The sequence below is a fragment of the Polypterus senegalus genome, chromosome 13 (genome assembly GCF_016835505.1).
Source record: "Polypterus senegalus isolate Bchr_013 chromosome 13, ASM1683550v1, whole genome shotgun sequence".
Taxonomy (NCBI): domain Eukaryota; kingdom Metazoa; phylum Chordata; class Cladistia; order Polypteriformes; family Polypteridae; genus Polypterus; species Polypterus senegalus.
The window spans coordinates 115,729,404-115,749,938 of NC_053166.1; the positions used below are offsets into that span (position 1 = coordinate 115,729,404).

At 38.1% G+C, this 20,535-nt stretch overlaps 1 protein-coding gene across 4 annotated transcripts in view; it reads left to right on the forward strand.

Annotated features, from left to right (window-relative positions):
- Positions 1–20,535, forward strand: part of rnf44 (ring finger protein 44) — a 170,706-nt gene that overhangs the window by 132,553 nt on the left and 17,618 nt on the right. For 3 of the 4 annotated variants that reach the window (XM_039776484.1, XM_039776482.1, XM_039776483.1), the window contains 3 exons: positions 434–601; positions 8,214–8,387; positions 14,720–14,881. In XM_039776484.1, coding sequence (XP_039632418.1) covers positions 434–601; positions 8,214–8,387; positions 14,720–14,881 — 504 coding nt within the window. The remainder of the gene's footprint in view (positions 1–433; positions 602–8,213; positions 8,388–14,719; positions 14,882–20,535) is intronic. The other variant, XM_039776485.1, reaches the window with a different exon arrangement.

Here is a 20,535-nt window from a genome sequence, read left to right on the forward strand (position 1 = left end):
TGTATTCCTGGTAAGAGCCAGTGTTCACACAAGGTCTGAGTAAGTAAGCCTCCAGTGGGCTGTGGATAGTGGGTCAGTGAGAATAATGGATTGTTCAGCTAAGTAAAGAAAGTAGAGAGAATATGTGAAAATTGGTCTATTGTGGCAATCCTTTAGATGAACGTAGCACACTGTAAAGTGGACTAGCAAGGCTTGTGACTTTTTCTTTTTAAGATTTAATGCTCTGTGCATCTAGTTACTTCATTATGCATGTCTTCAAGAGAAGTTTGAAAGAAAACCAGTTTTATGTACATACTATTATACTTTTTGTTTTAAATCTCATCACAAAAATAATATACATGTGTTTATTAAACATCACTCATTAATGGCATTGTGGCATATTTGACAGATGCTTTAAATTAATGAATTATTTTTTTTTCTATTATTGTTACAGATGCATCAGGGACCAGTCCCAATTTCATATACGGTTACTACGGTGACGACCCATGGTTTCCCAATTCATGCCGGCCAACCAATCCCAGGGTGCAACACTCAGCAGCTCCCAGCATGCTCGGTAATGTTCAGCGGACAGCACTCTCTGCTCTGCTGCCTTCCGCCTCCTGTGAGTTTGAAAAGGAAAGGCTGAAGTGTCAGTGAAGTGTTTTAAATATTTCCATCTTTACCTTTTCTATAACATCCCCTCATTCACCATCCCTAAATGAAAACCGAGCAAGAAGAAAATATATGTTCATAGTGTTACTTTCAGTAAGAAGTATTACGTTGTTCACATCTCTTCAAATAGAACCTTGCATCAGGGGCTTCTGCATGCATTTGAGACCAACTCCTATGGTGCAGAGCTGAAATTATACTGCTTATAACTCCATAGAAAATAAGGAAATACATAATGGGTGGATACAGACTTGGAGTATGTAAAATAAAAAGCAGCAGTATAAGATATAAAATTTCAATAAGCCTCTACATTTGTGATGACACGATTGGTCTGAAAGGCACTAATTAAACTCTGAATTAAAATCTGCAGTTTGCATTACAATGTTTTTACATTTTTATGATAACATTTGTATAAACAGAAGACTTTAACATAAACATAAAATTTATTTTCTGTGCAGATCATCCTACCAAAGCACAAAAGTACAAAAATTTAACATTGTCAGCTCCATACTGATTGTCATTACTGTTTAAGTTTTAGCTATTAAAGTTGAAGGCTTTTTTTTTTTTTGTTCAGTTTTATTGCTCAGCATACTTTTAAATAATATTGTTCATGTACTTGTCTGAATTTACATGTTTTGTGGTAGCAACTGACTGAGCGTGCCAAACATGACTGCTTACTTCTAGCAGCACTCTCTGTACCATCCTTAGGAATTATTCAAAGGGGTGGTCTATTTCACTTCTCCTATACTATCAGTTCCCCCAATTGCAGACAGTGAGCTCTGTAACCCTTCAGGAAAAGTTCATTTCTACTGTTTGTATCCATGAGCTCATTTTGTTACCTACTACCGGTACCTCATGGTAATGGGTGAGGACCTGAATGTACAATGAGTGGTTGATGGAGCTTTTTTCTGAGAACAAAACTTTTGCATCACCACTGCATCTTTTTTCTGTCTTACCGCTTTACCAATCCATTAGTCAATCTTAACATCACATCTGACTTCACTAATGAAAACCCCAAGGTACTTAAACTCCTCTACACGCTGTTTGCTGCTCTTCCCCCTGCTACATACAGCAAGTAACTTTTTCCAGAATAGAATTATAATCTCATGTTTGGACATTTTATCTCATATCCTGAATGCCGACATCCTGAACCTATGGGTTTTGATTCACAGTTTCAATCATTGGTAAATCCGCCCTTGCCAAGGATCAGCCGTGACTGACCTATGTTTCTGCCACCACTACAGCTACTGTCATCTTGACTATTGTTTAATAGCAGCTAATTCTAGAAACCTTTCTGCTAACCTTTCATGTAAGGCTTCCACCTTCTACTTAACAGCTTCTCTTATTGCTGGTATCCATCAGTGGCTTCTATGGTTGGTGCCAGTTGGTGTTGATAGACCTCAGAATCTTCTTTTTCTTTCGGCTTCTCCCATTAAGGGTTGCCACAGCGGATCATCTTTTTCCATATCTTCTTGTCCTCTTCATCTTGCTCTGTTACACCCATCACATGCATGTCCTCTTCCTCTTTTCTTCTTGCCTGGAAGCTCTATCCTTCGCATCCTTTTCCCAATATACGAAGCATCTCTCCTCTGAATATGTCCAGACCAGCACAATCTTGCCTCTCTGACTTTGTCTCCAAACTGTCCAACCAGAGCTGACCCTCTAATATACTAATTTGTAATCCTATCTATCTTCGTCGCACCCAATGCAAATCTTAACATCTTCAACTCTGCCACCTCCAGCTCTGTTTCCTGTGTTTTGGTCAGTGCCAACATCTCGAACCTGTACAACATAGCTGGTCCCACTACTGTCCTGTAGACCTTCCCTTTCACTCTTGTTGATACCCAACTGTCACAAATTACTCCTGGCAGTCTTCTCCACCCATTCTACCCTATCTGCACTTTTTTTCACTTCTTTTCCACAATCCCTGTTACTTTGTACTGTTGATCCCAAGTATTTAAACTCATCCACTTTTGCCAACTCCCCTTTATCCTCACCATTCCACTGACCTCCCTCTCATTTGCACACATGTATTCTGTCTTTTTCATACTGACCTTCATTCCTCTTCTCTCTAGAGCATATCTCCAACTCTTCAGGGTCTCAGCCTGCTGCCTACTCTTGCTGCAGATCACAATATCAACAGCAAACATCATAGTTCACAGGGACTCCTGTCTAATCTCATCTGTCATCCTGTCCATCACCATTGCAAATAAGAAAGGGCTCAGAGCCGATCTCTGATGTGATCGCACCTCCACATTGAATGCATCCGTCACTCCTACCGCAGATCTCACCACTGTCATACTTCACCTTGCACCTTATCTACTTGTACTGTTTTCTATTTTCTGCATTTCTCTGGCTATCCTACTTCTTATTCTCCAATCTCTTCCGCACCTTTTTTTGCTGTCACCCTTAGTACTTGTGCTGTAGTTGCCCAGCTATCTGGAAGCCCTTCACTGCCACCCAGTGCCCATCTTACCTCCTTCTTAAACTCAGCCTTGCAGTCTTCCTTTTTCAACTTCTACCATTTGATCCCTGGATCTGCCCTCACTCTCCCCCTTTTCTTGATCTCCACAGTCATCCTACAGACCACCATTCTATGCTGCCTAACTACAATGTCCCCTGCCAACACTTTGCTCTTTTCAGTCACCTTTAGATTTACAACTCCGGCATATGATATAATCTACAGTACATTTGCGCATTGTCCTCCACTTTTGTGTGTCACCCTATGTTCCTACCACTTCTTAAAATACATAGTCATTTTTCTAACCAACTGACCCCAGTCTGCCAGATTAAACAACCAGACATCCTCTACCCTGATCCTGAATACCTCATTTTTCTAACCAACTGACCCCAGTCTGCCAGATTAAACAACCAGACATCCTCTACCCTGATCCTGAATACCGGTATTCCACAGCACTGTGTACTCAGTCCACTGTTCTAGTCCCTCTTCACCCATAACTGCATCCCTTTATATGGCCCCAACTCCATCATAAAGCTTGCAGATGACACTACAGTAATAGGACTAATCAGTGACAATGACAAGTCAGCCTACAGAGGAGGATCCTTATCTAAAGGTAGCAGACAGAGTCCCAGCAACAATGACTTTACTTTCTGAGGAGGCTAAAGAAAGTCTGCCTTTCCCCTCAGATTTCTTTTGAACTTTAACCGCTGCACTGTTGAGAGTATATTGGCAAACTGCATTACAGTGTGGTTTGGCAACTCCTCCGTAGCTGACAGGAGGCCCTACAATGAATGGTGAAAACTACCAAGGGTATCTTTGGCATCCCGCTGCCAACTACTGCTGACCTGCACCATACACAGTGTCTGTGACGGGCTCGCAGCACCATCAAGGATGCCTCATACTCCCTGCCATAGACTATTTAACCTTCTCCCTTCAGGGAGGTGCTACAGGAGCATTCTGTCCCATACCAACAGGCTCAGGAACTCTCAACCTTTACCACTCAATAGCTGATCTTTCTAAATATCAATAACTTTTGACTGTACTCTATGTATATTTTCACCTGTTATATCTATTCTGTATATAAAAAATATTTCATATATCTATATTTATTCATACCATATATCTGTACTACTGACCATTATTCACATCTGTATACTCTTCCTTTTACATACTACTACCTGTAAATTCAAATATCATATAGATACTATAAATATTCTTAGCTGTATGCTGCCTTATTGCACCTTACTGAATGTTGAGTGTTAATGTACTATTTGCGTCCACTGTCTATTGCACCTAAGACTACTATTTTTTCTTTTGGTTAGATACTAAGCTACATTTTGTTGTACCTGTACAATGACAATAAAGTTGTATTTAATCCAATGTAAAGCATACAAATGCGTCCCTCACTAATTAAATAGGTCTACATTCATCTGTGCCAGCTTACCACCATGTTGTAAACAGTTCGCATCTGACCACATGTCTTTACTTGAGTGTTCGAAAATAGGGTCTCAAAACAGATGGCACAATTCCAAAGTTATTAGTTGATCTTTAATCCAACATAATACAATGCCAGGTAAAATTACAATTATCCTTATATTTGAACATGGTGTTCCTTATAAACAATTCCATAACTAACACAAATGTTAATTGATTTAGTTAAGCTCAGGCACACAGTTCCTTCCAGTCATGCCCAGCTATGTCAGCATATTATCTTCATTATTCCTCAGATGAGCATTTAAGTGTTACCTTAGGACTACAGAGTCATTAAACAGTACCATTTTGCATTCCCAATCCATTGCTTTTAAAAAGACAGAGTTCTCCAAACAGTTGTTTAGTGCATTCTTCCCCAAGGTTTAAGGGGTCTGGATATATCCCATTCTTCCGTGTCACCTAACTGGCATTGCAGTTGAACATCATCCTTTACTTTTTTTTAAACATTTTATTTAATTTATTAAAATCAAACAACATTCCATACAGGCAAGTCAAATTTGACAAAACTAGGTTCAAGTCCAGTCAACCTCCATGAGAAATAGAGCTAGGCCAACAGAGTGAAACATTAATAGTTGAAAAGATAAGTACGTAAATAAAATAAAAAAAATAATCCACTTCCTCAGTTGAAATGCTTATTCTAAAATGTTATTAATTAGATCCTGCCAGGTTTTAAAAGTTTTGCACAGATCCTCTAAGCGAGTATTTGTTTTTTTCCAGTTTCAAGTAGTATATCATTATCAGTTACCCACTGACTGAAAAGAGGTGAGTTAGGATTCTTCCAGTTGAGCAAGATAAGTCTATGTGCCAATAGCAAAGTAAAGGCAATTACAGTTTATCCTACTCCACTTTAAATCTATCTGGAAGTACACCAAACATAGCTGTTAGTGGATTAGGACAGATTGTGACACCAGGGCTGTCTGAAAGGCATTTAAAGATTTTGGTCCAAAATTATGTTCATTTGGTACATGACCAAAACGTATGACCCAATGAGGCTGGAACTTGATTGCAATGTTTGCAGGTTGGATCTTGTCCTGGAAACATTTTGGACAATTTTAAACAAGACAGATGTGCTGGATAGATGATTTTAAGTTGAATGATTGTATGCTTTGCACATATGGAGCTCGAGTGAATACTGTGCCCAGTCCTTTAGCGAAATGTTGAGTGAGAGATCCTTTTCCCACTGTACTCTGGGATCCTTGAAAGGAAGGGATTTTAAGATGTTTTTATATATCACAGAGATGCTGTCTTAGTCTTCAAGACTGATCAATATTTTTTCCGGAATAGAAGTAGGTGGGAGGTGAGGAAAGTTGGCCGGGTTTTGTTTAACAAAGTTTCTGGTTTGAAGGTACTGAAAGAAATGTGTTGCTGGAAGGTTAAGTTTGGAGTGTAATCACTTGTAGGATGCAAAGACGTTGTCTATATACAGATCTCTAAGTAATCCCAAATGTTTTCCAGACATTGAAAGTTGCATACGTTTGAGGAGGAGGATAAAGGTGGTTATCGTGCTGACGTGCCACAGATAAAAACTTCTCTGTCTTAAAGTATCTTTCAATCCTTAAATCATTCACCTTTTTTTTTATTATTAAATGATCACTTGATTTAGTGAAGGGAAAACATTCACCAGCACTTACAAGTATATAATTCTAGTCCTGCATCACTAAAACGGAACCTTTCCAGCAATCTGAGGTTGTCTAAAAGGTGTCAACAAGTGGCATTAGGTACACCATTCCTCGATCAAAAGAAATATGAGAAGACCCAGTAAATAAAGTCACTGAAATGTACTGATTGGTAAAGGGTTACAAAGCAATCTCTAAAACACTGGGACTCCAGTGAGCAACCCTGAGAGTCTGTTTTTCGATATGTTGAAAACTTGGGAGTAGTGGATAATCTGTTTAGGGTTGGCCAGCCAAACAAAATTATTTCAAGAATGCATAGAAAACTTAACCGAGGTGTCACAGAAGAACATTTAAGGAACTGCAGTCCTCTCTCAGCTCAGTTAATGTCCAATGTTCATAATTCTACCATTAGAGAGAGAGAGAGAGTTCAAAAATAGTATCCATGGGACAGTTGTAAAATTCTAAAACCACTGCTGTACAAAAGAAACATAAGGGTTCCTCTGACATTTGCCAAAAACACCTTAAATACTCCCAAAACTTTAGGAGCAATATTCTGTGGAGTAATGAGTCAAAAATCAAACTTGTGCCTAAAGTCAAACATGGTGGTGGTAGTGTAATGGTGTGGGGTTGTTTTGCCGCTTCAGGACCTGAGTGACTTGACGTAATTTTGGGTTTGCCGCTTCAGGACCTGAGTGACTTAACGTAATTTTGGGAAGAGTAAATTTTACTCTCTACTATAAAGTACTGAACTGGAATGGCTGGTCATAAGTTCATGATCTGAAGCTCAAGCACAATTAGATTATGCAGCAAGATGACAGTTCAAAGCACAACAACAAATACACCTCTAAATGTCTGGGAAGAAAAAAAAATAAGGTTTTAGAGTAGCCTTGTCAAAGTCATGACTTCAACCCCATTAAGATGTTGTGACTAGACCTTAACTGGGCAGTTTACTCAAGAACCTGAATTAAAACAATTCCATAGAAAAGAGTGGGCCAAATTTTCTCGTCTGCGATGCTAAAGATTGATCTTCTCGTATCGAAAGTGTTTGATTGCAGTTGTTGTTGCTGAAGATGACACAACCAGATATTTATTTTAGGGAGACATTTACTTTTAATGCGTGATATGTGTTAGTAACCTTCCCCCCTCCCCCTCCTCAATAAATTAAATTATTATTTAAAGACTGTTTATTTTGTTTACTCAGGTTGTCTTTTGAATTGTGCTAAATTTGTTTGGAGATCAGGAACAGTTAAGTGAATAAGTAAATCAGGAAAGAGGCAGAAACTTTAACATGGTTATTAAAGTACATGATTATATAGGAAAAATGTAAAGGCTAATGCTGAACTAAAAGTAGTAAGGAACAGGAAACAAATCCTAACCACTCAAAATATAGCTGGAAATAAAGGAAGTTTAGTATTTACGAATGACTAAATCAAAATTCAGGCTTTAATCCTAAAGAGGTTGACAAAGTTCTGAATGAAAAATTGGACCAATATTTTACTGTGAGATTGACTTTATGGCAAAAAAAATTAAGGTTTTATTGCCGAAGTTCGTACAAAAATTCAGAAGGTTTAATATACTTTTCATGTGACAACTTCTATGAATGGCATATATAAAACCAATCCTTTTCACCCCAGTGCATAAATAAGCAAAAGTTTGGCTAGTAAACACAAAAAGAAAATGGGGATTTCAATGATATTTTTTTATTTATTTATTTGTTTTCTGTAAGTGCACATTCATACTCAAAATAAAGTTATCTGAATTTGTACAAAAACAAAGGATATAAAAAATAAATAAATTAAAGTCAACCATGAGGCTATGGAGTTCTGGGGATGTGATGGGTTTAATAATGGGAAAACAAATGCTGTTCTGCTTGGTCTTTAAGCCAAGTGATGGTAATTCCTATCTGACTACTAGATTACAAAGTATAATGTTTATTAGGTGAAAAATATGGGTACTTGCCTAAATGTAATCTTCCTTGTCTTCACTGTTCTCTACAGCTGATTCAGGCCTGCACAATGCAGCATTTGCCGGTGTCATATCAAGCCTTTCCACCATTGATTTCCAGTGAACATTTTATATTGCATCCTCCACCGCCTGTTCCACCTCACCAGGGACCACACCTAGCACCTCTGAGCCAATTTGTACCACTACAGCCACAACACCCCCGCATGGTGAGTACTTTTCATTCTTTACATGTTGACACCTACTGTAAAGCCAGTTTTTGTCTTCGGCATTTTTTTTTTCTCAAAATTGAGACTTTAAATTAAATCTCTTGTGACTCAAAGCATTTTTAAGTTTTTTCTTTATTATTATAAGGATCTAAGCAGATGCTGGAAACACTTCTCTGGGACTCTGGTCCATACTGATTCAGTACTATCAAAATTCCGTAAAACTTTCATACAGCAAACCTCCTGTTCCACATCATTTCAAACATGCAGATTGAGGTCTGGTTACAGTTACTGTCAGATTTGAGGAACCAGCCTGAGGTTATGTGTGCTATGAGACCATTCAATTTCATTTTTGGTAGCTTCTTTAAATAGGGCACACTAAATTATTTTGTCTCCTTCAGCAGTGAAAAGATGACTCCAGGATGCTGCCCTCAGTTGTAGACTTTCAAGAAAAAAGCCATATCTGAAACTAGCCATAAAAAGAATTAGTGAGAACATGTAAGGCATTCAGCTGCCAGTCAAATCACAAAATTTCTTTTTCAAAGAAGGTGCAAGAGCTAAACCAACCCCAACCCCAAACTAGTTAGTAGACCACCCTAATAACTGAAGCGTTGTATTGCAGTAATGAGCTACTGCATAGATGACAATGCAATAATAGATACCAGAGACGCACAATCCACATGCTAGATGTACAGCTGATAGCTTTGACAAAAAACTAACTGCTACTATCTAGACTTGGAGCCTCTCAAGAAAAGTGTTTGTGTGTTTATAAAGAACATACAAAACATTAAGCCATCAGTGGACTGGGTCTTGGTAGCATGAGTTTTATATTCAGCAATTTCCAATCAATGATGGACTTAACGTGTATCTTAACTTTGGTTACAGGCTGCCTGAACATACACAGAACATTGGTCCTATTCTTGAAACTGTTCTCAGTTTCCAGCCTTATAAATTGTTTCTAACGATATGCACAAGCAGCTGACTCGTATAGCATGTTGATATGCTTGTGTTTTTCAACAAAAGTGAATAAAGCATTTTACAGTACCTCAGGTGATGTCACTGTATTAGCTGCCAAATAATAAGGAAATGAAATTGGTGTTTAGGACAGGTGGTGGTACCTTAAGTGCTTAATGGTTTACTGTTGGAGATTTTCAATGCTAGTAACATTGTTTTGGTAGCATGCTGGTTTGGAAGGCGAAGGCCTCAAGGTAAATATAGGAAAGACATAGGTGATGGTTGGAGGTGGAGGGGCTAGATATTATGAAAACAGCGCTGTGTGCATGTAGTAGAGGCATTAGGAAAAACTTAGCCCAGTGGTTTGTCAGAAAAGATGTAGCAATGTGAAGGGTAGCCTTTTGCTTGAAAATGTGTGAGAGTGATTCAGAATGCTGATGTAGTAAGTTTAATTGTAGATGTCCGCAGTGGAGTAGTTTTGAAGAAAGTAAGGAAGTTCTGCTCCTGGAGTGACATGTTGAGTGTAGGCAAAGGTGTGGGCACAGCAGTGATAACCAGATTGGGAGGTGTATGAGATTGGTATGTGTATGTGAAGAATTTCTGGAAGCTGTCCCCTGTTCTGAGTGCTGATGGTGTCTCTATGGCATTGAAGGGTAAAGCTTTGCTCCATGGTAGTGATCCATGGAATATAACACACAGATGTAAAGAACGGAGAGAAAGGCTTGTTGAAGCAATAGGTGTTGTGCCGAAGAGAACCAGGCTTAGGCAGTTTCTGTATGTAGAGTTAAAGGCAAAAGATGATTGTTTGAAGAGGTTCCCAAAGATGGAAGAGTGGAGGATGGAGAGCTTTAAAACCAAGAGGGCAAGGCCAAAGAGGATATGGTTGTAGGTGGTATCAAATGACTTGACAAGAATGGACTTAAGCCAAAAAGATCCCCAATACTGTTAAGAATGGTGAAAAAACAATTGGAGGGGACAAATGGCTAACCTGGGTAAACATCAAAGATACCAATTAAACTACTGATGACAACAGTTTGTGACAGATATTCCCTTAACATGAAAACAAATTCTTGTATGTATAATACAATACATATTCTTTTAAAAATGCATTTTTGCATTCTTTTCTGTGTCATTAAGAAGGTGTCTTATTTTAACAGTTAAACTGGGTCAGCTACAGCTTATGAAATGTGGTCTAAATCTGTCTCCCTAATTTGAGTATTTTTGGTCTTTCTGTTAGCTTGAACATAATATAACCATTTTTCTCTGACCTGACTGATTATAAAAGTTAGTTTTTTCCCCTACCCATAAAACTTCCATTCACTGAACATTTTATCACACCATCGTCTTTGTGAAAAACACTGGGTGGGTAGCTGTTTCTGAGATGTTAGAACAGCCACACATATAAACACCATTCCTGCAACTGACACCTTCTTTGCATATGTATTTTAGACTATATCTGGTCTTAGCAGCACACTTTATACATGACGTAGATAAGAGATTTTCAATATTCATTAAAATGAAATGGAATTTAACTTATTTTCGCAATGCTCAAGAGTGCTCCATAGTCAACCATACCAGTGGGTTGACAACCTGAAGAATAGAATGTTTGCTCATTTTGTCTAAAATGGCTTTTTTCATAGACTGGCAGAGAAATGTTTTTGTTTATGGAGAACATGTGGACTACAAGCATTCCTATTTACAGTTCCTATGATTGTAATTCTAGTATGTGTCATAGAGACACAGGTACAAACTTAGCTAATTTGTGTTGAATTAGGTATTTAATAAGCATTTTAGTTATGTTGCAGATCTATTAATCTCAACATAAGTATGCACAACAGTGTATATATTTCAGTTTTTACAGTTTAGCTGATTAAGACCACAACTCAATAACAGAACATTCAATTTGTTGTTACTATGCTAGCCTGAGTACAGTGAAAAAATATAACATTTTACATTATCAGTAAAATACTGTAATAAATTTGTAACACAATGTCAAAAATGCGGTACAAAAAAAAAAAAAACCTAACTGAATAAATAAGCTGTAATACCTTCTGCTGTATTAAACAGAGAAGGAGAATACATGTGAAATGTATTGTCATACTTATTTACATCTCAGCTTTAATTGTTGTCAGGCTATTAAGTCACAATTAAAATCAAGTGAAATATACCATTACACATTTATACAAAACTGTACTAAATAATATACTTATATGGTAACAAAATAAAATGTAGGTAATTATTAACATCACATATGTTAATATAGGTATTTAAAGCAACAGAAAATTACTATAAAATATAAAGCAATGTTGAAGTGCATGAATTCAACCTAATGGAAGTAGCACCAAGGTAAAAGGGCTATGGTTCCTGAGCTTTGTGAAAGTATTAAAAACCACCACTAAAACCTCCACAAACTCAATCAATTTTCTGAATCATTGTAATCCATTTAACTTTAACAGGAAGTCCAATCTCCCTAATCATACATGAACTAAATCTGTTTTTAATTGTTTTTGTTATAACTCTGTTTATCTGGAAAGATTTTCGTGGTGCTTTTAAAAAATGTTTACTACTGTAAAATCTGCTATCAAGATACAGTTTGACATTTTAATTAACAAAGCATGTCAGTGCAACAAATTGTATTTCTTTTTGTTTGGTTAATCGTTTGTTGATAACAATAGCAGTATTTCACATTGCAGAACACTTGCTGCTGCACTCTGTTCATACATTTACTTTAGTTCCACTTACACCCTTTGCGTTGTCATATGAAATTAGGTTCAGAATGTCACCATTTAAACCTCAATTCCCAACAGAGTGATGTGGAAAATGACATGCAAGAGGATTTCTTTGGGCATTTAGACTCTTTCATTGTACCTTGTAATTTAATTTGAATCATCTCATATAATACTGAGAATGCATACACACTAAATACATAACTTATCTAGCACAAAGATTCACCTAGATATTTATTTTCACAGATTCTGAACATTGTTGAAATGATGAGAAGAAAAATGTTTATTATCTTGTCATTTTATTTCCTTTTTTGTCATTTTCTGTTCTTGCAAGCAAATTAAATAATTTTAAGAACAGTATGATGCAAGCTTTGCTTCATTATTATACATAACAATCTTAATATTTATTCCTCATTTGTCTTTGAAAGTTCATTATTTGGTTGACACACAAATATTAATATCATTTCTGACTGTCAAGATCATGCTCCATTAATATGTATTTTTCTTCAGAGATTTTCTGTTTATATATATATCATTTATGCAATGTTATAAGGCACAGAGGAATGTAAATCTTGGGCACCAGATAGTATTACATATACTGTATATGAGCATAATTCATTCCGTAAATGAGCTTGTAATCCGAAGTATTCGTATATCAAAGCGAATTTCCCCATAAGAAAAAATGGAAACTCAGATAATTAGTTTCACAACCCACAAATATTTCTATGAGAATGATTAATACAAAATCTTCACTGTAACTAACAAAATCACTGGTATCTGTTGGCTCACTGGAATCTTTTTTTTTTTTTTTTTGGCAACTTTAAAAAATATATATATATATATATATATATATATATATATATATATATATACAGTGGGTACGGAAAGTATTCAGACCCCCTTCGATTTTTAACTCTTTGTTATATTGCAGCCATTTGCTAAAATCATTTAAATTATTTTTTTCCCTCATTAATGTACACACAGCACCAAATATTGAGAGACAAAAAAAAGAATTTTTGAAATTGTTGCAGATTTATCAAAAAAGAAAAACTGAAATATCACATGGTCCTAAGTATTTAGACCCTTTGCTCAGTATTTAGTAGAAGCACCCTTTTGAGCTAATACAGCCATGAGTCTTCTTGGGAAAGATGCAACAAGTTTTCACACCTGGATTTGGGGATCCTCTGCCATTCCTCCTTGCAGATCCTCTCCAGTTCTGTCAGTTTGGATGGTAAATGTTGGTGGACAGCCATTTTTAGGTCTCTCCAGAGATGCTCAATTGGGTTTAAGTCAGGGCTCTGGCTGGGCCATTCAAGAACAGTCACAGAGTTGTTGTGAAGCCACTCCTTCGTTATTTTAGCTGTGTGCTTAGGGTCATTGTCTTGTTAGAAGGTAAACCTTCGCCCAGTCTGAGGTCCTTAGCACTCTGGAGGAGGTTTTGTCCAGGATATCCCTGTACTTGGCCGCATTCATCTTTCCCTCGTTTGCAACCAGTCGTCCTGTCCCTGCAGCTGAAAAACACCCCCACAGCATGATGCTGCCACCGCCATGCTTCACTGTGGGGACTGTATTGGAAAAGTGATGAGCAGTGCCTGGTTGTCTCCACACATACCGCTTAGAATTAAAGCCAAAAAGTTCTATCTTGGAGTTTGCTAAAAGACACCTGAAGGACTCTGAGATGGTGAGAAATAAGATTCTCTGGTCTGATGAGACCAAGATAGAACTTTTTGGCCTTAATTCTAAGCGGTATGTGTGAAGACAACCAGGCACTGCTCATCACTTGTCCAATACAGTCCCCACAGTGAAGCATGGCGGTTAATATCTATCTATCTATCTAATGAGGGAAAAAATTAATTTAAATGATTTTAGCAAATGGCTGCAATATAACAGTGAAAAATTGAATGGGGTGAGGAATACTTTCCATACCCTATGTATGTGTGTATACAGTATATATATATATATATATATATATATATATATATATATATATATATATCAGTAAAGTGTATCAAAAAAAATCGCGGTCAAGCTATAAGCGCCTGTCATCGATGGGTGATGCAAGGAACATTATAAATGCAAGAGCACAATATTACTTAGCCACTAACCGGGTTACAACCCTGCCTGATTGCTGTGTCTCTGTGTAAGAGAGCAGTGGATCCCGCTACAATAAATAACCATGCTGTTCCTGTGTCACGTTGAATAAAGCTGATTTTGCTAAAGTACTGAGACTCGGCCTCATGTTTTTGCATGACAGGGACTCGCACGTTACAGCACACACACGTGGTCACAATGTTATAGTAAACATTATACACTCGTATGGATGTTGACTATATAAGTGAGGCATGCCGACTGAGAACGAGCATGGGAGACGATTACCCACAGTCCCCATGTAAAGCGTATCTGCACTACTCGTATTGCAAGACCTCACTCTTTTATAAAGTTAAAATTTATAAAAAAATTTAGCTCGTCTTCCAAAACACTCACAGACCAAGTTACTCGCAGTCCAAGGTTTCACTGTATGTATATACGTAATATAAAAACACCAAGCATAAACTGGACAATAATCTATGGCTCAGCCAGATCCAGAGGGTGTAATGATAATAGAACATGTATTTTTATCAGCTAATCTCTTCTGGGCATTATTTTCTCTTTCAGCCTTTACAGAGGATAGAAAATGAAGTGGAAATGAGGGGGGACCAGCACCCTGTTGGAGGGTTCTCTTACCCTTCGGCCCATCACCCACCAGCAATGCCTCAGTCAGTGCCCCTTCAGTACCTTCCTCATGACCCATTGCACCAGGAACTACCCTTTGGAGTGGTAAGTAGACATTTTACTTGGCTCATTACAGTCTTTCTTTCTCTGGATCCTTAACCACCTTGTGGAAATCCAATTGTCAATAACTACCTGAAAGCTTTCTTAACATTTACTGTCACATTGCTTAACACGAATACAAGAGAATGACCCACTTGTTTCTAAGGTCAACAGTAGTAGAACAATATTTACTCAATGAATTATAGATATAATAAATATATTTAAATATCAATTCACCAGTCACAGACTGGAAAAATAATGACATAATGGAAGTTAAAACATTATGTAAGTAAAAACAGATTCTTAAATTTGTTCTGTACAATGCATACTAACAACACAGTAATGCTCTGTTGCAGTTGGATATGCAGATGATGGATTAGCAACATCAACTAGGTGTTGATAAGGGGTACTACAAGTCACTGTGTAGAGTTCAGTATTGTGAAAAGTTCAATGGAGGAAGCAGTTCCAGAGCTTGCTGTTCTGGGAACTGTTGCTGTGGTATAATTTTCCTGAAGGTAGTAGTGTGAACAGTTAATGAATAGCACAACTGGGGTTATTGATAATTTTCCGGAACACAGAGAAGACCGAAACAAATGGTCCATGCTGAAGGTAATGATCACCGTGGTGATTACTGCAACTACCGCAGTTTACAGTGCATCCGGAAAGTATTCACAGCGCATCACTTTTTCCACATTTTGTTATGTTACAGCCTTATTCCAAAATAGATTAAATTAATTTTTTTCCTCAGGATTCTACACACAACACCCCATTATGACTATGTGAAAAACTTTACTTGAGGGTTTTGCAAAAATTATTAAAAATAAAAAAACTGAGAAATCACATGTGCTTAAGTATTCACAGCCTTTGCCAGGAAGCTCAAAATTAAGCTCAGGTGCATCCTGTTTCCCCTCATCATCCTTGAGATGTTTCTGCAGCTTAATTAGAGTCCACCTGTGGTCAATTCAGTTAATTGGACATGATTTGGAAAGGCACACACATGTCTATATAAGGTGCCACAGTTGACAGTTCATGTCAGGAGCACAAACCAAGCATGAAGTCAAAGGAATTGTCTCAAGGCACAAATCTGGGGAATGTTACAGAAAAATGAATGTGTGTGTGTATATTTATATATACATATATATAAACTGCTCAAAAAAAATTAAAGGAACACTTTGAAAACACATCAGATCTCAATGGGAAAAAGAAATCCTCCTGGATATCTATACTGATATAGACTGGGTAATGTGTTAGGAACGAAAGGATGCCACATCGTTTGATGGAAATGAAAATGATCAACCTACAGAGCCCTGAATTCAAAGACGCCCCAAAAATGAGTGAAAAAATTGTGGCAGGCTAGTCCATTTTGCCAAAATTTAATTGTAGCAACTCAAAATTGTACGCAGCACTTTGTATGGCCCCTGTGTTCTTGTATACATGCCTGACAACATCGGTGCATGCTTCTAATGAGTTGACAGATGGTGTTGTGGGGGATCTCCTCCCAGATCTGGACCAGGGCATCACTGAGCTCCTGGACAGTCTGAGGTGCAACCTGGTGGCATTGGATGGACCAAAACAAAATGTCCCAGAGGTGTTCTATTGGATTTAGGTCAGGAAAGTGTGGTGGTCAATGGTATCAATTCCTTCATCCTCCAGGAACTGCCTGCATACTCTCACCACATGAGGCCAGGAAATGTCGTGCACCAGGAGCCACTGTACCAGCATAGGGTCTGACAATGGGTCCAAGGATTTCATCCTGATACCTAATGGCAGCCAAGGTGCCTTTGTCAAGCCTGTAGCGGTCTGTGTGACCCTCCATGGATATGCCTCCCCAGACAATCATTAACCCACCACCAAACTGCTCATGCTGAATGATGTTACAGGCAGCGTAATGTTCTCCATGGCTTCTCCAGACCCTTTCACTTCTGTCACGTGCTCAGGGTGAACCTGCTCTCATCTGTAAAAAGCACAGGGCACCAGTGGTGCATCTGCCAATTCTGGTATTCTATGGCAAATGCTGGGCAGTGAGCTCAGGGCCCATTAGAGGACATGGGGCCCTTGGGTCACCCTCATTAAGTCTTTCTGGTTGTTTGGTCAGAGACATTCACACCAGTGGCCTGCTGGAGGTCATTTTGTAGGGCTCTGGCAGTGCTCATCCTGTTCCTCCTTGCCCAAAGGAGCAGATACTGGTCCTGCTGATGGGTTATGGACCTTCTATGGCCCTCTCCAGCTCTCCTAGAGTAACTGCTTGTCTCCTAGAATCTCCTCCATGCCCTTGAGACTGTGCAGGGAGACACAGCAAACCTTCTGGCAATGACACGTATTGATGTGCCATCCTGGAGAAGTTGGACTACCTGTGCAACCTCTGTAGGGTCCAGGTATCGCCTCATGCTACCAGTAGTGACACTGACTGTAGCCAAATGCAAAACTAGTGAAGAAACAGTCAGAAAAGATGAGGAGGGAAAAATGTCAGTGGCCTCCACCTGTTAAACCATTCCTGTTTTGGGGTCATCTCATTGTTGCCCCTCTAGTGCATCTGTTGTTAATTTCATTAACACCACAGCAGCTGAAACTGATTAACAACCCCTCTGCTACTTAACTGACCAGATTAATATCCCATAAGTTTCATTGACTTTATGCTATACTCTGATTAAAAGTGTTCCTTTAATTCTTTTGAGCAGTATATATATACACACACATATATATATACACACACATATATATATATATACACACACACATAGTATATGTATACTCACCTCAAGGATTATTAGGAACACCTGTTCAATTTCTCATTAATGCAATTATCTAATCAACCAATATATATACTGGTGTATATATATATATATATATATATATATATATATATATACTAATAAAAGCCAAAGCCCTCACTCATCACTAATTCTCCAACTTCCCGTGTAGGTAGAAGGCTGAAATTTGGCAGGCTCATTCCTTACAGCTTACTTACAAATGGTCATAACTGGAAGGTATTTTTCTCCATTAACTGTAATGGAGTTGAGCTGGAATGACGTGGGGGCCGGAGTTTCGTGTGACATCATCACACCTCCCACGTAATCACGTGAACTGACTGTCAACGCGTGCGTGAAAACCAGGAAGACCTCCAAAAGCGCTTAAGAAAACATGCATTATATAATTGAGAAGGCAGCGAAACAATAAGAAGCGAGCGAGTGACATATACTACCATATTCATGAGTGCTGCTACTTCGGAAAGAAAGCAAGGTGTAAACCTAAACTTTAAATTAAGTTCATAGACAGGCTACGCTGGCGTTTCACATGCCCACAGGTAATGCGGGATACAAGTTTAATGAGAGGGCGCGGGATATAAACGAGAGTTTTGATCACTTTGTAACTAAGTTAAAATTGTAGGTGAAGAGGTGTGCTTATGCAAATTCTGAGAGACTGTGTTTGTGGGGGATTGACAGTTAAGGCGGGTGGGGGAGTTACGTCATCATCTCCCTCCCATTCATCTCATTTCGCTCTGAGCTGAGCTCCGCGGCTAACGCCGTCTTCCGAAGCAACTTCGTCAGACTGCCACCAAATACTCACAGAAAAATCCACAAGTTAATACACACGCTTTCTCTAGAGTTTCTCCACACTGAATCCTCCAGGCACTACTTACAAAAGGTTACATTGACAATCGTGTTACGTTATTTTTAAAATCTTTCCTTTTCTTAGCACAAGTACAGCTGAGAAGCTTCGATGCATGTGCTCCATAACGCGTTAAAAAATAATGCATTTAATCACACTTTGCATTACAAGCAAAGGGGAGCTTTTGTCAATGCATGATTTCCTGGTACACCGATTACATTGATCAGCGCATCCCGATTCATTTTACCCTCGCACCACCTTGGTTTGAGAAGAAGTATGAAAAAATATGAGGTTAACACAGAAAAACAGATCACCAATTCAAGCTTTATGAATAATCAATTTGCCATCAATAATTGTTTTGGTAAAGCCATACTCAGTGTAATCCTCCTTCCATTTTATAATTTTTCCGCCACTAGCCATGATTAAATGAACGGTAAAAAAGTAAGAGCGAAGCGAGGGTGACTCATTTAGGCAGGCATATATATGACAACAACACTCATGACAATGTCAATCATGTTACGTTATTATTAAAATGTTTCCTTTTCTTTTTCATTACTTCAAGGCGCGGGTATTTTGCTGTATATATAGATATATTTATATATATATATATATATATATATATATATATATATATATATATATATATATATATATATATATATATATATATATATATATAGATATATATAGATAGATAGATATGAGAACAACACTCATATCAATGATAAAACAATTACATTAACAATCATGTTACGTTATTTTAAAAATTTTTCCTTTTCTATTTCATAACTCCTTTAACACACTACTTCTCCGCTGCGAAGCACGGGTATTCTGCTAGTGTGTGTATATATATATATATATATATATATACACACTCACCTAAAGGATTATTAGGAACACCTGTACAATTTTTCAATAATGCAATTATCTAATAAACCAATCACATGGCAGTTGCTTCAATGCATTTAGGGGTGTGGTCCTGGTCAAGACAATCTCCTGAACTCCAAACTGAATGTCAGAATGGGAAAGAAAGGTGATTTAAGCAATCAATTAAGTCCTGTGGGCGAAAATGCCTTGTTGATGCTAGAGATCAGAGGAGAATGGGCCAAATGATTCAAGCTGATAGAAGAGCAACTTTGACTGAAATTACCACTCGTTACAACCGAGGTATGCAGCAAAGCATTTGTGAAGCCACAACACCTTGAGGCGGATGGGCTACAAAAGCAGAAGACCCCACCGGGTACCACTCATCTCCACTACGAATAGGAAAAAGAGGCTACAATTTGCACGAGCTCACCAAAATTGGACAGTTGAAGATGAGTCTCGATTTCTGTTGAGACATTCAAATGGTAGAGTCAGAATTTGGCGTAAACAGAATGAGAACATGGATCGATCATGCCTTGTTACCACTGTGCAGGCTGGTGCTGGTGGTGTAATGGTTTGGGGGATGTTTTCTTGGCACACTTTAGGCCCCTTAGTGCCAATTGGGCATCGTTTAAATGCCACAGGCTACCTGAGCATTGTTTCTGACTATGTCCATCCCTTCATGACCACCATGTACCCATCCTCTGATGCACCATGTCACAAAGCTCGAATCATTTCAAATTGGTTTCTTGAACATGACAATGAGTTCACTGTACTAAAATGGCCCCCACAGTCACCAGATCTCAACCCAATAGAGCATCTTTGGGATGTGGTGGAATGGGAGCTTCGTGCCCTGGATGTGCATCCCACAAATCTCCATCAACTGCAAGATGCTATCCTATCAATATGGGCCAACATTTCTAAAGAATGCTTTCAGCACCTTGTTGAATCAATGCCACATAGAATTAAGGCAGTTCTGAAGGCGAAAGGGGGTCAAACACCGTATTAGTATGGTGTTCCTAATAATCCTTTAGGTGTGTGTGTGTGTATATATGTATGTATATATATATATATATATATATATATATATATATATATATATATAAATAACCTTTGACTTATACCAAACAGGACGTATACCAAACAAATTTTTCCCATAAGAGATAATGGGAAAATGATTAATCCGT